Here is a 17,193-nt window from a genome sequence, read left to right as displayed (position 1 = left end):
AGAAATACAGTGAGGGCCTCTCTCCCTGCCTGTCTCCTCTCCCTTCCACCCCCCACCCACCTCCCTGGCCTCCCTTGTGAAAGAATGGCTGAGGGAACCCCCATCCTGGAGCCTGCCCTTCACTGAGCACCTCGTTCATGGCATCTTTGTCCCCCCCCCACCCCCGCACTCACCCCTGCAGCATCCTGGTGAATATGGACGACAACATCATTGAGCACTACTCGAATGAGGACACCTTCATCCTCAACATGGAGAGCATGGTGGAAGGCTTCAAGATCACACTCATGGAAATCTGAGCCCCACTCTGGGCTGCAGCCCTCAGGGCCTTCCTCCCCCGGGGAAGTCAGAGGCCCCGGCCCCCAGGACCCGCAGACCCACCTCACCCATCCAACGACTGCTGTTACGCGACTGCGCTGGGGAGCGGGGTGAGGCCCTGAGACCCGCGCTGGGATCCCTGCGTTTGGGCCACCCACCGGTTCCTGCCCTGGAGCCGCGGCCCAGGCCCCTCGGGACGGGGCCTTGAGCCTGTCACATCCTTATTTATTGTCCACCATTTTTCCGGAGCCCGGGGCCCAGGACCTGCCAGGACTCTGCAGGTCACTGCTGGCTCCAGCTGACAAGGGCCGGAGCTTTCCCTTTCAGTCCGTTGATCCTGAAGAGCCTGAGGGAGCTCCCTCCTGCCACCTCACCCCCGACGTCTCCTGAGCGGCTGGACAGAGCGAGCCGCTTCCTTTGTCCGAGGTGGGGGGAGAGGTGGACACTCCTTCCTGGTCAGAAGCCTTCAGTCTGCTCTGAGGAAGGTCAATGGCGGGCACCCCCAGGGGTTCCCACCAGGCCACCAGGCCGTGTACAGGAAGACATTCGGCCACCGTGTAATTAGTAAGTAACCCCGGAAGTGTGCCTGGCTATCATGTACATAGTGTTTATAATATCGCAATAATATATTTTACCTGTGGTATGTGGGCATGTTTACTGCCGCAGGCCTGGGGGAGGCGCATACCTGGAGACCCCGCTTTCTCCAAGAGGTTTCTGCCTCTGTGCTGTTCAGGAGACATGCTGGACAAGGGACACGGCCTTCAGGGTGTCGGGCAGTGGGTGCCAAGATGGTTGCCCCCGTGGGCATGCCTGAGGCACCCCCCGACAGCCCCATTCCCTCTCTATGGCACTACCTGCCCCGGAGGCCCAGAGTTTGTCTTATGGCAATGAGCTTCACCTGAGTCTCCCTCTGAGCTGTCTGTGGGAAAGGTCAGATTGTCTGAGGTCCCAGCTCCTCCAGCTTTGGTGTCGGGGCCGCCTGAACTTTCTGGAGAAGCCGCAGGGACTTGCCATCAGGGTTCCATCACTGGGTCTGCCGCAGAACTCCTAGGCTTTCGTGAGGATCCGGCCACTCTGCAGTGTCTCACAGTTTACAAGCACGTCCTCATCTCAAGTGGCTCCTGGAGGCCCAGCTGCAGTCCTGAGAGTGGTGCCTACAGCTCAGCTCTGGACTGCCAGGCGTGGGCTGCCTCCCGGGCTCAGCCGGCTTGGGCAGGCCGGGCTGCTGGATGCTGGATGGGGGTGCGGAGCGAGAAGACCCCGGGAGCCCTGGCGCTTCTGAAACCAGCGTCTGGAAAATGGAGAGAGAAGGCTTGTCCTCTTACCGGGTATCCTGGCAGATGAAGAGGAGGTGAAATGCTTCCCCAAACAGTTGCAACATCATGAACCATCCGGGCCACAGTTCTCTTTGAGGGGACAGATACACGGTCTAGGGGCTCCTGTTCAGCCTTATGGGCTGAAGCACTAGGTTTCTGGTAGCCGCACTCCCTAGGAGGTCCCGGACCTAGGGCAGGTTCTATGGAAGGGCCCAGATTTGTTTGTAAAGCACTTTGATGTCTTACCTGGGGGCTTTCTCTCCAAGGGCTCCCTGCCTCCCACCCCATCTGCCCCCGAGGCCCAGAGCAGGATGGAAGGGCTGCTTTCAGCCCAGCTCTCTGTCCTTGAGACTGCAGAGGATTCGAATGGGCTGGAGGGCAGGTGCGTGCCCAGGAAGATCTCTGGGTGTGGTGAGGGGGCACCTTTCTGTGTGTCTTCTGGACGCGTTACCCCTCCTTGCGGTGCCAAAGGTTGCATCCTGGATTTAGCTCTGCGCCAGTCTGTCCCCTCCTCCTCCACTCTGTGACTGTCACATCCTGGGCCAGCATGTGGTACTAATGGGACTCAGTATTGGAAATGCATGATGTATAATGTGCCACCATGCTCCCTGCCTAAGGGGTGATTTCAGACATGATGGGCAGGCACAACGGTGAATACTATCGGGCCAGGGCATAGGACTCCAGGGTAGGGAAAAGAGAAAATCTTCAATCGGACATGGGTTACCTGATCTTCTCTCCCCAGTCTCTGTGTACAAAATGTTTCTGGTCCTGCCCTAGGCAGAAGATGAATCCAAGATACTTTTGCCTTTGTCCCAGGGCCCTGGGCAATCATTGTGGTGGCAACTGCCAGAACAAAGCATATGCGGTCAGTGCCAGCAAAGGGTGGCATAGTGTGCCCTCCCATCCAATCTGTCCCCATCTTACCGCATCCTCTCTGCATTCTCAGCGTGCCCGTGGCCTAGCTTCGATGTGGCCTTCACTGTGTCTGAGCAGAGCTTTGATGAGCAAAATTGTCCAAGGGGGGAAAAAAACACTCCAGAGAAATGGGAAAACTTGCCTCCTCTATTTTTTTTGTTTCTTAATCAGACTCAAATAAATAAGCTTTAAAAATTCCATGTAAGATGAGGGACATATGCAACAAGTATTTTTCTTAAACTTACCCCAAATGCTTAGACTTTCTGGGAAATTGGGTCCAACAAAAAAATGCAGTCAGATGTCATCTTGGAATTGGATCCTAAAAGACTAAGACATGTCCCAACCCAGAAACTTAATAAGCATGAACTGAATCAAACGTTTATTTTCCTTCTTATTTAAAATTATGAAAATGCAACAGAAGCAGGGGGTTTGTGCCAAATTCTATGAACAGCCCTTTCTCAAAGACAAGCAAAGGAGATTGCTAGATGGACAATTCGTGCTCATGTTTTGTTTTTTTTTAAAGGCAAATGTAACTTAATAGTTTTGTAAATGGGAGAGGGGGAATCTATAAACTATAAATACAGTTATTTTATTTTTTGTACATTTTTAAGAAGAAAAAAATAAATATTCATAATGTAAGAGTAAAGTTCAAGTGTCCTGTGTTTTCTCTGAGGTGGGTGTTGGGGCCCTTTGGCTGATTGGGAAGAAGCCTCTGTGTGCGCTGGGAAGGTTCTGGGCTCCCCGTGGACTCCTCAGGTCCTGGGCTCCAACACAGCAGGCGTTTCCTCTTCCGGTTGCCCCATTGTGCCTCCACCCCAAGGTTAAGTGAGAAGAGGCTGAAGACATCACCAGGCCTTCAGTGTGACCACAGAAGGCCACCAGGATGGCTATTCTTCCAGTTCCTTGGGGTGGGGAGTAAGCTCTGTCCGTCCATGTTCGTCTTCCTCACTCTCCACTAATTACCACAAGAGCCTTTCATGTCCTTTAGTTCATCTTCACCCACCTTTCCACAGATGCTAAAACCATGTGGCTGAAACACCAAACTCGTCATGACAGTCTCTTGTCCTGGAAGCCACAGCCTCGCTAGTATCCGCCAGCTCAAATCCCAGTGTTTCTCGGCATTTCCTCAGTGACCACCCACCCACTCCTTCAACTGTCCTCCATGATTATCTCCCAAGAGCCTCTCTGTTCCAAACAAGTAGCGGCTTCTGTGTTCTTCCACATCTCACCTTCTCATCTATGTCCACAGCTTTCAAATCTTGGCTAAAAATCCACCTTGGGAAAGCTTTCTCTGACCAACTTCAACCCTGTTGGCGTCCTCGGCAGCCTCCATTCCTGGACCAGTGGGCGTTAAAGAGGAGGCTGGGAGAAGTGCTTGTTGAGGAGGCTTCTGGAGAGATCATGGATCAGAAATGGGCCAAAGGCCCCTTTGCCATGATCTGTGTTCCCCAGTATCGGTAGGAGGTCTGAATGTGCTCCCCGCACCCCCACCCCTGCCCGAGGAGGTCCTCCTGGGCATTCACTAGTCTGGCCTCCTCTCCGGAGGCAGTCCTCCCTGGACTCATGGCAGCTCTGGTGCTGCTGTGAACTTGGCTCCCCACATGTGCCATCCCACCCCTCACCTCCCTGTACTCGGACTCTGGGGGGGTGAAGATGACCAACTACCAGGGCCTCAGGGTCCAGGACCAGAACTTGCCCTCATCTTCATCTCTATACCAACTCAGCTCAGTTACCATGAGCCGGGCACTGTGCCTGGTGCTGGGGATGGAGAGGCAGGTTAGATGCAAGTCCATCCTCAGAGACCATGATATGCCAAGTAATGACAGCCTGGCATCATCAGTGCCAGGACAGTGGTTCACTCAGAGAGGCAGGGCTCGGCAGTCACCCCAGTCCCAGGGCGTACAAGCCCCTCACCCTTAGACTTTCACAACGTGATGAGAGGTCACCAGACTCTAACCTCGCCTTGGGAAGGCTGCCCACTCACGTGTCTGCACTCCTGTGTCTGAGGACAAATGGCGTATTAGCAGCCAGGGCAGCAAGTGCCCAGGACCTAAGTCCTGGACACATGGTCATCATTCAAGTGTAGAGAAATCTGCAATGCATGTATCATTGGTTAGATATAAAATATATCATTGGCTCTTGGCTTGGAAATCTTTTCACTCTACAATAATATTTCTATTGTAGGTGAATTTGACTGGTAGTCTGCTGTCTTGGCAGATACAACATTCTTTCTCTTGTTTCTTCAGCCACCTGAAAAACCAGAATATTTCAGGAGAATGCAAGCATACGCCTGACAAAGATGAGAGGCTTGTTGAAGCATCTCCATTTTTCCTAAAGAAAGCACTCGTGATTTCCCCTTACCTTGACTGAGGGAACATACAGACTCCTCCTCACCTGGCCGGTGGCCCCCTCCCCACACCTGAACTAGACTGTCAGGGAATCCAGGGTTGGGTTGGGGTGTTGGGACAGTACCCTGAAGACAGGAGTCTAAGACTTGAAAATTTGCTGGAAATTAACCGGTTAACCTCCCAACAGGTGTGGGAGTGAAGACTGCTGATCAGGTTGGAGGGTCCCAGCCACCTGCTCACCATCACTGCCATGAATGACGTGGTGTTCCTCATGCTCAGTCCCCATAGGCTTCAGGGCCACTGCTGAACCATAGAGAGAAACTGAGGTACAAAAGGACTCCCCTCCAGGCCAACTCACTCCAGCATGAGGTCTGGTTGGCCCATGAGACGCCTACCACAGCTGACTTTCAGCCTCTTTTTCCTACATTCATGACCCCTGTGCTGGAGGCAGAGACAGTGACAGCAATAACACCTTGATTGGAATTGGCTTTGAGGCTGTGGGCTCTGTATCATGTCATCTCTTCTGTAGATTCTTCTCCAGACTGAGAGGTCCAGGGAGGGGAGGGGAGGATGCTAATTTCCCCCCTAAAGAGGAAAGTGCCTCTGTTTCTCCTTCCATTGCACCTAATGTTGAGACTAGAGTTTATAGCTCTGGTCAGTTGTGAGGAAGGAGAGGAGGTGAGAAGAAAGTGAAGGCCATGAGTGGACGGAAGCAAAGAAGCCCACACAGAGATCAAGGATACTCTTGGACAATGCTTTGGGCCCACAGACCCTCTCATCCCTCTTTCACAAACCCTGTTTCCTTGTGCCAGGGCTGAAACCATACCCAGAAGGAAGCCAACACAGCATCTGGGCCCTCTCTCAGGCACAGATTCAGGGGAGCAGCAGTTTAGGCACAGAAAGCTCAGGTCCCAGACAATCATATTAAACAATCAACATGCTTGAATGCCAAGCTAGAGTGACCCACAGTCAACCGATGCAGGACCCACTCCATAGGAAAGGATTCATAAATATATCAATATATATAGGTATAAATATATAGATCTATATTATTAAATTCCCCTGTGGAAAGTGCCCCTGGGGTGTATCAATGGGATGGGACTGCACCCTCAGCACCCCTTCCCCACCCTAAACAAGGATATGAACAGTCGACCAGTCTATCATCCTTCAAGTCGTAAGCAACTTTATTCCAGTCCCTTGAGCATCACAGGCGGAGCTGCTTTCAGACAGAACAGACTCCCATTTCCAGAGGTCCCTCAACACAGCAATGACAATGAACAGCCCAGCTCACAAGTGACATAAGCTTTGAGGCATTCAGCCTTCTGGGTGCTGCTGAGTCCCTTGGCCACACAGTGCATTGGATCAGATATACAAAGGCCTGCTTGGGAAGGCAAAGAATGAGAAAAACAACCCTCAAGAAAACACAGACAGGGTCAATGGCAGGCCAGGACAAGGACTACTTTCCGTCCATCCTGGGCATATCAGCATTGATCAGCCCTGTGTCTGTCTGCTCTTTTTTTTTTTACAGCTGGAGATGCACTCCCCTGCTTCTTACCCCAGCTCTAGGCTCTAGCGAGCAGTGAGTCTGGCTCAGTAAGATGTCATGACTGAGGATGGAGCCCAGGTGGGCTTTCCCCAACATTAACCAACTCCACCATCAAGGAAAGCTAAAGGAGGAATTAGGTCTTCAATCAAGAGCAGGAGAAAATGAGATGCAGCTCGTGAACTTTACCTGTAGAGGTGCTGGGTCCCCATGCCATTGTGCATGCCACTAGGTTAATTCCCTAGTTTTCAAAACCAGATTTTACCACCCGGCCAATGGAGGAACTCCGCAAGTCTCAAGGTGTAAAACCACTATAAAAAAGGCTGACACTCAGAGCAAGAGGATTATTTTACTGAGTCCAGGTCTCAAAATTTCACCTTGAAAATTTCGTTCGTTTTGGTCAACCACACAAATACAGATTTTTACTATCAGTTTAAATGGAATTGAGTAATACCCAGGAATCTGGAGGTTAGAATAGGCTCAGCATCATTTCCCTTATAAGTTTATCTTTTTGAGGTTCATGGTCTCTAGGAAGTAGCTTGGCTGCAACCCAGGGAACCTGTCTGCCTTCTCTTGGGGCAAGATCTCCTCATCTACATCCTTGAGTGTTTGGGTTTCCCCTTGCCTACTGCTTGTGAAAATATGACTTACCTGTGACCAGCGACTTTGACTCTTACCTTTCAATACAAAGGTCATCAGACCAAACAACAACTCAAATTTGTGTTTTCACTTCTGGAAATACAAATTTTTTTTTTGGAGAACACAATAATGGGGAAAATATTTTTTGGATTATCTATAGTGGGCCTTGGAAATCACAGTTGCTTATGCCTTCTTCAAGATGAACCAGATGACTGCCTAACCTCTGACTCTCTTAAGGGTCACTGGGGCCATGGAAAAGTCAACATTCCAGCTATGGCTTCCTAACTGTACGTGTGGGTTAAAGCATCGGGAAACGCCCAGAATTTATGCTATTTGGGGTGGGGGAGGGTGGGAAAATCTACAGAACATGGTCTGCTCAGAAAAGCAGCACACCTCCAATCCATCAGTGAGCTGCTGGGCTGGTGGGCAAACCCGCATCTCTAATAAATATGAACCTTCCGGTGCTCCACTTGACACATCCCACTCAAACCTGCCCCACTTCTATTCCCTTGGCAGTACCACTGGAAAATCACTCAAAAGTAAAGTTGGGCCCTGGTCATGGTTACTTTGTACTTTTCTGGAGTATATAAAATATACCTGCTGATGGGTGCATTTGTGCAAAGAAAGATATGACTTTAAAACAAGACACAGACATTCATTACAGCTGGCTTACTTTACAATAAGCTACTAAAAACAGTCTTCTGTAATAAGATTGTATTAGTGCTCACTAAACATGCATTTCATTTAAACAAGGCAAAACACTTAATTTGGTCTGCAATACCCAATATTTTATATACAGCAATCTTTTTTTTTTTTTTTATCACAATAGGCAACAAGATGGGTCTGGTTTTGGAATATAAGTTACCATTTGCATTCAATTTCCAAAGAAACTCAGCTCAACTAGTGTAAACCTGGCAAGAAATAGCTGAGCCATCTTTTTCTTCTTCTCTATGAATTTACCTTGAAATGTTCACAGCTTAGGAAACTACAGCCTATTTGGGAAGAGGGTGGGGTGGGCCTCTGGGAGGATCCCCCAGGTCCCTTTAAGAGTCTGGCCCCAGAGGATTCCGTCCCCGGGGAATCCAGCAAGTGGTGCCACCACCCCTAGGGCTTGTATGACTCCAGACCCAGGTGGCGAGTTTTGTTTTTCCAACGGGCCCCTCAAGTTTGCAACAGAATCACTGGACTGGATTGTTTTCCCTTCCCCCTCGCCTCCCCGAGTCTTCAGTTTTAGAACACAGACTTTCGAATCAAAGGAAAAATAATAATAATAACGATGCAAAATCGTCAGAACAGCAAACACCAAAGTCTGTGCACGACAGCGCTGTCCATGCTTCCACAAGCGCGGGGGGGTCTAGACAATCCCACGAAGCATCCACGACAGAGAAGCTGAAGGCGGCACGGAAGGAGGCGCATCCGACCACAGGGGGAACAGCATCACTGTCAATATTGTTTGGCCAAAAAAAAAAAAAAAAAAATCCAAAGGGAACACAGGCAGCTCTACAGTTGGTGGGGCGCCGGGCTCAGAACTGGCCGGCGCTGCTGGGGTCACACTGCAGGAGGCGCACAATGGACGGGTCGCTCTTGGCCCCTCGGATGAACTCTTCCAGGGAGAGTTTTCCTGAAAAGCAAGGGGACTGGTGAGTGTTGGCCAAAGCAGCCGCATGAACGGGCTCTTCCCGATGCATCTCGGGGGCGGCGGCGCAGCACACCCTTTCCCGGGGTCTCACACCAGCCGTGAGCCCCACCTTCTGTCTTTCCGAGCTGAAATCCCCTACCCGACGTTCGTTCAGCGTCGCACAGCCCGGCACGGGGCTTACTGAGTGCACTGTGTGCCCGGCCCTGGCTCCGGGAGGCGGTGGGGTGGGCGGGTGCTGGGTGTCCCCCACGTGGTCCCTGCCCTCGTGGCCCTTCCGGCTACAGGCCACCGTGTCCACGGAAGAGATGGTGCTCGGGCCTTTCAGAGAGTGAGCCGGGTTCCTGCTGTACATCCCACGGGGTACTGGGCCCTCGGGCTCCTTCGGGTCACCCGGGTACACCTAGGAAGGGACCTGGGGGTAGGGCCACTTCTTTTGGACAAGCTGTGAGGAGGGCTGCCGTTCCCACCCGGGGTGAGGGAATTCCGAAGCAGAGAGACGACCCCTCAGTCAGGGCTCTTCTACCCCGATGGACTGCGGGAGGAAGACTGGCTGTCTGAGATTCCACTCCTACTCCAGGTCCTTTTCCTTTCTACCTAGGCTAGAGTATGTATTAAGTTCCCTTCCAGAAGTTTCCTCATACTGTCAGAGGGGAGGCAAAGCTCCTCCCCCATTTCTGGGGCTGGGGGTGGGGCGGAGCGAAGCCTACATTCAGCGAAGAAGTCTTGCTTCCTCCAGTAACCTGCGTGCTTCCGAATTGGCTTCGGAGCTAACTTGGTAGGGGGCCAGACTTTTCAAGTTACAGGCCCGGTGTTAGATGCAAAGAACTTCTTCAGGAGGAATCTAACCCCAGGAGACTCTAGATGAGGCCTCTGCCCCTGGGCTCCAGCCTTTGGATCTAGAAGCCCAGAGCAGAAGCACCAGGTCTCCTGGTTGGGCAGAGTCTGACCCCCTGCAGAGGAGAGGGGTCATAAACGCCTCCCTGTATGGCTCTAACTTCCCCTCCCCATCTTTTTCTTAATCAAGGCTTTCCATTAGGAAACACAGGGCTAAAGCAACGAGATGCATTTGAGAAATGCAGACCCTGTTGGGGCTCTGTGAGCCCACTGTGGCCAAGTTCCCTGGCCGAAGCTCTCATTTCTGGCAGGGAGGATTTGATCCTGCGTGTCTGGATCTTCTCCCATCCTTCACCCCTGTTCTAAAGAGGAGGCAGGGTCACAGGCAGGACACAAGCCCCCCTGTGCTCTCCTGGAATATCAGGAAAATGTGCAGTTTAATGTCAGGGCCTTTACTATCCTATTAAAAGAATCCTGTTTGTTTAGTCTTTGCAAGACAAACTATTCACTGTGAATCAAGACACAAAGAAACAGGATGTAATGGCAACTTTGTGAAGGAACAAGCAAACAAACAGACTGGCTTGTACCCTGCAAACCCAGATTCTCAGGCTGCTGGTGCCCCAGAGGGCACAGGTATAGAAATTGAGCCTTGCTCTGACACAAAGCCTTTGTCAGGGCTATATGAGTAACTTTGCTCATATATTTGACAAGAATTGCTGGGATGCCCAGCAGAACAGGCAAGCCGGGAATAAGAGATGACTTGCTATAGATCACTCAGGAAATGACAGCTATGGATGACTCAGGGCTTTTTATGGGTCAGGGTCTGTGTCAAAACTTTAAACTCAGGTATTACATCTAAGTAGGGTTGTCAGAGGGGCTTCCCTGGTGGCTCAGATGGTAAAGAATCTGCCTGCAATGCAGGAGACCTGGGTTCAAACCCTGGGTTGGGAAGATCCCCTGGAGAAGGGAATGGCTACCCATTCCAGTATTCTTGCCTGGAGAATTCCATGGACAGAGGAGCCAGGTGGGCTACCATCCATGGGGTTGCTATGAGTCAGACAAGACTGAGCAATTCACACATACACACACAGAGGGTTACCAGAATTGGCAAATAAAATACATGAAGCCCAGTTAGCTTTCAATTTCAAATAAACAATAATTTTTTAGTATGTTCCAAATATTGCATAGGGCCTACTTATACTAAAAATTCATTTGTTATATATCCAAAAATCAAATTTAATTTTACCTCTATTCTAGCTAGCAATGCAACATCTAAAAGTCCCGTTTTTGAGTTAAATCCATCTCTCCTTTCGGTTTGCTTTGCACCCCCTTGTTGGGTTTGAATTGTGGGTGGCTCCCTTGGGGTGGAATCTGCTTTCTACCTAACCCCTCAAAAGCTGAGGGGCCCCACTCGGTTCTGGGAAACCCTACACTTTGGAGCATGTGCAGGGAACCCCTGGGCGGCTGGGAGGGAAGCTTCTAGGGTCTGAGTGGATACCAAGCCCCTTCCCACTTTCTGATTAGCTAGCCTGCAGGATCCAGCCTACTGCGAACCACTCAGGTCCTCCTCTGTCCTCCCCATGCAGGGAGCATGTAGCAAGAGCTATTTTCACAAAGGACTCTGAGCCAGATCCTATGGCCAATAAATTGTCCTCGAGTGGCATTTCCATGCCTGGATGCTCTAGACCCTCCAGCAGCCCCCACTCTGAGCAAAATCAAGCAAAGTGGCCGTGGCCTCCTACCATCTCTATTGGTGTCCATCTGGCGGAAGATCTTTTCTGTCCTCTTCTCTGGGGTCGACTCATCTTCAGGCATTTTCATTACAGAGGAAACCATCTTATAGATCGCCTGGGGACAAGAAGTAACACGGTGGGGAGACAGAGACATGGTTTGGTTTTGTACACAATGGCCCTATTATTAAACCTCCCAAATGCAGGGGTGAAGGGAAGGCATTCCCTTCACACAGAGAGCAGGCTCTGTTCTTGCTTCTCACTTGTTGCAGAAAACAGATGTGCCGTGGCTGTGAGAGCAGCCAGGCCAGCAGAGCTTGTCCAGCGGTAAGGACCTTCAGGAACGACAGCTGACCAGAAGATCCACCAGACCCACCCCTCACTCCATGTCTCTAATCTTATTGTGCATATGAACCCCTGGGAATCTTACGAGAAGGCAGAAGCTGATTGAGTAGGGTGGGTTGGGAAATGGAGGTCATAAGATTCTACACTTCTAACAGTGATCCCATGTGATGCTGCTGCTGATTTTGGGGTTCCCACTCTCAGGCTGTAGATGACATTCCTCAGGCCAGAGAGACAGGTCAGAGTCTACTCCCTGGTTCCCTTGAGGATGATAAACACTGTTTGTAAGGGCCTGCCCTCCTCCAGACATTACCAATCCATCCCAATGCCCTCTCCACTTGTGTGTGGCAATCGTCTTGCATTCCTTGTCAGCACACTGTCAGTCATCCCCCAGGATGGGGACCATCTGCCACTTGAGTACTGGATGAAATAAGTGCACGATAAAAGTAAAGAAGGCTGGACCTTAAAGAAGTCTGAGCCCCGAAGAATTGATGCTTTCGAACTGTGGTGCTGGAGAAGACTCTTGAGAGTCCCTTGGACTGCAAGTAGATCAAAACAGTCAATCCTAAAGGACATCAACCCTGAATATTCACTGGACGATCTAATACTGAAGCTGAAGAGTCAATACTTTGGCCATCTGTTCAGAAGAGCCAAGTCATTGGAAAAGACCCTGATGCTGGGAAAGATTGAAGGCAAGAGGAGAAGGGGAAGACAAAGCATGAGATGGTTGGATGGCATCATTGACTCAATGGACACAAGTTTATGCAAGCTCCGGGAGATAGTAAAGAATGGGAAAGCCTGGTGGGCTGCAGTTCATGGGGTTGTGAAGAGGCACACGACTTAGCAACTGAACAAGTGTACAATCTCTGCTTGAGATAAACTGAGTATGTCTGAAATCTGATGATCAAAAGAGTTTTTGACTGAAATCCTGAAAAACTGAAGAGGTTTTTGAGCAGTACTGAAACTATCTCCCCTACCACCTGTGGCTCCACCCCCCAACCCCAGATGCTCAGGGCCTGGAAGGCCTCAGCTATCAGATATTTTTATTTTGGAAGAATAATTTAAAGTCATTGTTTTTATCCCCAGACCATGGTTTTGCTACTCAGATTCACTTTGGGAACTTTGGCCCTGGGAAGGAGTTTTAGAAAAAGTAGATTTTTCCAGAGGGGGGGGAGGTTAGAAATCTGGAAAGTTCTGGAACTTGGAATACAGAGGGAGGAGAGAAAGGAAGGCAGCTGAGGGACAGTAGTCTCCAAAGGGAAAATGTGGAAACAAAACAGGTCGTAGAAAGAGATAAAGCCTCGCTGCTTTAGTCTTGTCCAGGTCAACCTGCCTCAAGTTCCTGAAATATTCTGGAGAAATGGTGATAAATATTACAATCTCAGTTGCTAAAACAGGAATGAAAAATGGCATACCCAGTGTGCCGACTCTTGGGCTGATGATCCCACCCCACAGGGACTCAGTTGTGTCCAGCTCTTTACAACTCCATGGACTGCAGCATGCCAGGCTTCCCTGTACTTCACTATCTCCCAGAGTTTGCTCAAACTCCTGTCCACTGAGTCAATGATGCCATCCAACCATTTCCTCCTCTGTCGTCCCCTTCTCCTCCTGCCCTCAATTTTTCCCAGCATCAGGGTCTTTCCCAATGAGGCAGCTCTTCGCTTCAGGCGGCCAAAGTATGGGAGCTCCAGTTTCACCATCAGTCCTTCCAGTGAGTATTAATAGAAGCATTAAGGATGCTTCCTTCTTAATTAACCTTCCTAATTAACCTTCTTTGGGGCTGCGTTGTTCCTTCCCCTGGTCTGTTTGGGCCTCAGTAAGGTCCCATAGTAGCAATGAAAACCCAGTGGTTTGGAATACTCCTTGGAGCTCTCAGCCTCTAAGACTTGAGGCTAATGAAATTCTTTCTTGGGATCCTGAAGGGAAGTCAATGGTATGATAATCTAGAGATCATTCTCTTAATACTCTGGTTGAACAAGTGAATGAAGAACCAAGATAACAGATGACTATGTGTTTGAAATAAAGGTTCTTGTACCCAACAGAAAGTCTTCAATAGTTTAGTCTTTAGCTGTCAGTCTAAAGAAGTAGGGTTGGGGCCAAGAAATGAAGATGCGGTTAGTACGAAGAAGAACCCATAAGCAAAAAGAATTATAACGTCTGAATGTACAGAGGGGCTGAGTGGCTCTTTCATTGTGTTCAGACTAGATTTCTGCCCACCCCTCCCCGCCCCCGGCATTTTTGTGTGTGTGCATCAACTCACAGAAAAGGATTAACAGGTTATTCAGAATACCAGGTCTATGAACGTGGGTGTACTAGAGCAGGGAACAAAGAGACGAGGTGAAAGTCCCAGGGGTCTTGTGAGTGAGTGAGTGGGTGACATCCCTGCAAAACCTCAGTGGGATTAGGGTAAGTGTTCTTCCATGGTCTCAACGAGTCAGCATTGACTGTGTTGGATCTAGGACTCCACAGAGCAGGGAGAGAAGGCACAGCCCAGACAGCACTTTGAAACAAATCGTGTCTTATTAGCTCCAGTTTCTGTTCACCACTCCCCACACCACCCCAACAATTTAATGGGATTAAACCATGAAGAGGCCAGGCTATTTCCCTACTTTATTTTTAGCAATGTCAGTGAGAGGCCCAGCAGGGACATCCTGTTTTTAATTAAACTTGAAGAGCCCTATTCTTGTCTCTGTGTAAATACAAAGCTTGGGACACCCAGGAACCCAGCTCTGGCTTGGCCCTAGGCAGACTCAGGACAGCACAACCTGAGGCTTGGGGTCTTACCAGCTTCCTCAGGGCCTATGTTTTTTGTTTTTTTCTTTTTCCCTCTGAATGAACCACCTCTCAGAATGTTGGAAAGGAAGGACTCAAGTCTGAACTGATAAAGGTTTGGAATTAACTGAGGGCAGGCACGATTCCAAGAGCTAAAGTTCACTCCTCTCTCTGAAGGAAACCAGGCTGACTTTTCATCAGAAGACATAGGGTTTTCTAACAGGACACCCAAGCCCCACAACAACCCACCAAGGGCAAAAGAAGTTAAGTGGTACAGGGCTGTTTCTAGATGATCAGTAAAGAAGAGCACCCTCCTTAGAAGGACACCTCATAGCAGGAAAGGAGGGTAGAAAGAGGCCAGGAGGATCTTTCTTGTGAAAGCTCTTAAAATGGTATCAGTATCCATGTATCTAGAACAGCATCAGCATTTTCTTGTTTAGAGCTAGAAGAATACAAGAAAGTCAGTATATCCATAATGTTTACCAAAGTGCTCCCTGCCTTTCACAGACAGGGAGGGGATCAGGGGAGAATAAGGGCCCTACCCCTTCTTTCCACCAAAGCAGCTCCATTCTTATATTAGTTTTCACATAAGATTTCACTAATACTTGAAACTCATTACTACCCAGTCCCCCTGCCACCACCCGTTTGTTTCTTGGTAAATAGTCCTACCATCCACTATTCTGTAATCAACTCAAAGACATCTTTAATACCTCTCTACCATGTATCTCCACATGCAGGTGGCCAACCAGACCTATCAAACCTGCTTCCTTAATATTTTTCTTAATTTATCATTCTTGCCCATTCCTCCCACCACTGTCTTGTTTCAAGTCAATGGTGGTACCCATCATTTTTAGATCTGGGCAATTACTACTTGTTTCAGTCTTACATTAAATGCTCTGCAAAGGCTGCTTCAAACAACCCCTTCCAAAGATCCCATTTACTCCCCTAAAAAGACATTCTGGAGCTGCCGCACTTTAGGACTTCACATTTTGGGGGATGATACAAGATTGTTTCTGGAATGTTTGATTGTGAGGTACCACTGCAATGTCTTAGTGGAGAGAGATGTCCATTAACAGCTGGACATAGTAGAGGTGAAGGCCTGGAAGGACACTGTTTCTTCATCCATAAAATGGGGCTAAGAAGGTTATTGTGAGGATTAAATGAGATAATACAGGTACCAGGTGGACCAATGTCCTACAAAAATTTACGTCCACTCAAAACCTGTAAATGTGACTTTATTTGGAAATAGGGTCTTTGTAGATGTAATCAAGTTAAAATGAGATTCTACTGGATGAGGGTGGGCCCCAATTCAATGATGTATCCTTATAGGAAGAAGAAATTTATACACAGACACACAGGGAAAATGTCATGTGATGATGAGAGAAACACAACTCCAAAACACCAAGGATTGCCAGCCACCGCCAGAAGCTAGGAGAGAGGCATGGAGCAGATCCCCTGCCCTCCCGCCAGGAGTATCTGGAAGGAACCAACCTTGCCCACGCCTTGATGTTGCACTTCTGACCTCTGGAACTATGATAGAATAAATGTTTTGTTGTTTGAAACTGCCCAGTTGATGGTAATTTGTTACAGTAACCCCAGGAAACTAACACAGGAAAAATACTTAACACAATGCTTGGCCCATAACAAGCACTGAGAAGATGAGACATCCCAGAAGGGGCGGGGTGGGGGGGGGCGGGAAGAGGGCTAAGGCTGGAACTCTGCTTGGGAATATCCTTGTTTAGGGAACAGAAGAAGGAAGCAGAGTCCACAAAGGAGACCTGGAGGGCACAGCCCAGAGGGGGCCTTTGGGTAGTAGGCATTCATTTGTCTTGCCAGATGTATAACTTCAACTCTTAAACTATAATGTGGCTTGTCATGATATATTAATCCCCTAATAAGAAAGGGATAAGCCAAATATAACTGATAAACAAACACTAGGGTTAGTTCTTAGAGAAAGTCATTAGCCTGGACAAATGCTTTAAAGAATTTTCTCCAGGAAAGAAACTGAAGTTGAATTCAGTGTAACATCTGTGGCCCACACTTGTAATTGAGGCAAGAGTTTGGAGCTGAATCCCCAAGGGCCATGTCAAGATGGACTAGAAGCTCTCACTACCACCCCCACTTCCATTTTTTTTTTCTTTTTCACAATCAGAAAAGAACAGTGTTTCAGGTCTTCAAGGCACATATTACAAGTGACATAGTGTCTATGACACAAATTTAGAAAGATCTTTGGGAGAAAAATAACTACTCAGGAAGTGGTTCTAGAAAAAAAGTAACCAAATCTTTCTGGCCCTGATTTAGATCTGTTGTGACACAAATACACACGATCTGGTTTGTCTGAACTGGTCACAGTTGGTGCTCTTGAGACTAGGTCAGATTAATTTGTGAGTCTGTTTGGTGTTTGGGGGCAGCAACCCTTTGTATGACCAACACCACAATCTCCCTTCCTCTTCATCTCATTGCTGCATAGAAACATATAACTTATTCTGATGAGTGCATCAGGAAAAAAAAAATCCCCATGTTGCGGAAAGAAAGAAAACAGTGCACTCTTCTGGGACAGACTGCCAGCATAAGCCCTCTTCCTTCCTTTAGTCTTCATCCATTCAAAAGATGTGAAGCTGTAGACTAGGGTGTTATGAAGCTCACTCGCCTTCATCAAAAGAGCCAGTCAACCTTGAATCACAACTAGGAGGGAGAGTCTGATTCTATGACAACACGTATTTGAACACCAAGTAGTGTAAAGCAATCATTACCATCCAAGGAATGAATATGCTAACTAGAGATTATTTCAACCTGGTCA

At 48.8% G+C, this 17,193-nt stretch overlaps 2 protein-coding genes across 7 annotated transcripts in view; one reads left to right on the top strand and one right to left on the bottom strand.

The window, feature by feature from the left end:
- GRHL2 (grainyhead like transcription factor 2) overlaps nucleotides 1-691 on the top strand; it is a 166,445-nt gene extending 165,754 nt beyond the window's left edge. For all 4 annotated transcript variants that reach the window (XM_043879827.1, XM_043879826.1, XM_043879825.1 and 1 more), the window contains exon 16: nucleotides 182-691. In XM_043879827.1, coding sequence (XP_043735762.1) covers nucleotides 182-296 — 115 coding nt within the window. In that variant the 3' untranslated portion in view covers nucleotides 297-691. The remainder of the gene's footprint in view (nucleotides 1-181) is intronic.
- Nucleotides 692-6,057: 5,366 nt separating this feature from the next.
- The window catches only part of NCALD (neurocalcin delta), a 322,563-nt gene continuing 311,427 nt past the window's right edge, over nucleotides 6,058-17,193 (bottom strand). For all 3 annotated transcript variants that reach the window (XM_043879831.1, XM_043879829.1, XM_043879830.1), the window contains 2 exons: nucleotides 11,292-11,397; nucleotides 6,058-8,697 (listed from right to left, as the gene is read on the bottom strand). In XM_043879831.1, coding sequence (XP_043735766.1) covers nucleotides 8,600-8,697; nucleotides 11,292-11,397 — 204 coding nt within the window. In that variant the 3' untranslated portion in view covers nucleotides 6,058-8,599. The remainder of the gene's footprint in view (nucleotides 8,698-11,291; nucleotides 11,398-17,193) is intronic.

Source organism: Cervus elaphus, chromosome 21 (assembly GCF_910594005.1).
Source record: "Cervus elaphus chromosome 21, mCerEla1.1, whole genome shotgun sequence".
In the NCBI taxonomy this organism is placed as follows: domain Eukaryota; kingdom Metazoa; phylum Chordata; class Mammalia; order Artiodactyla; family Cervidae; genus Cervus; species Cervus elaphus.
This window is presented reverse-complemented; position numbering and strand designations above follow the sequence as displayed.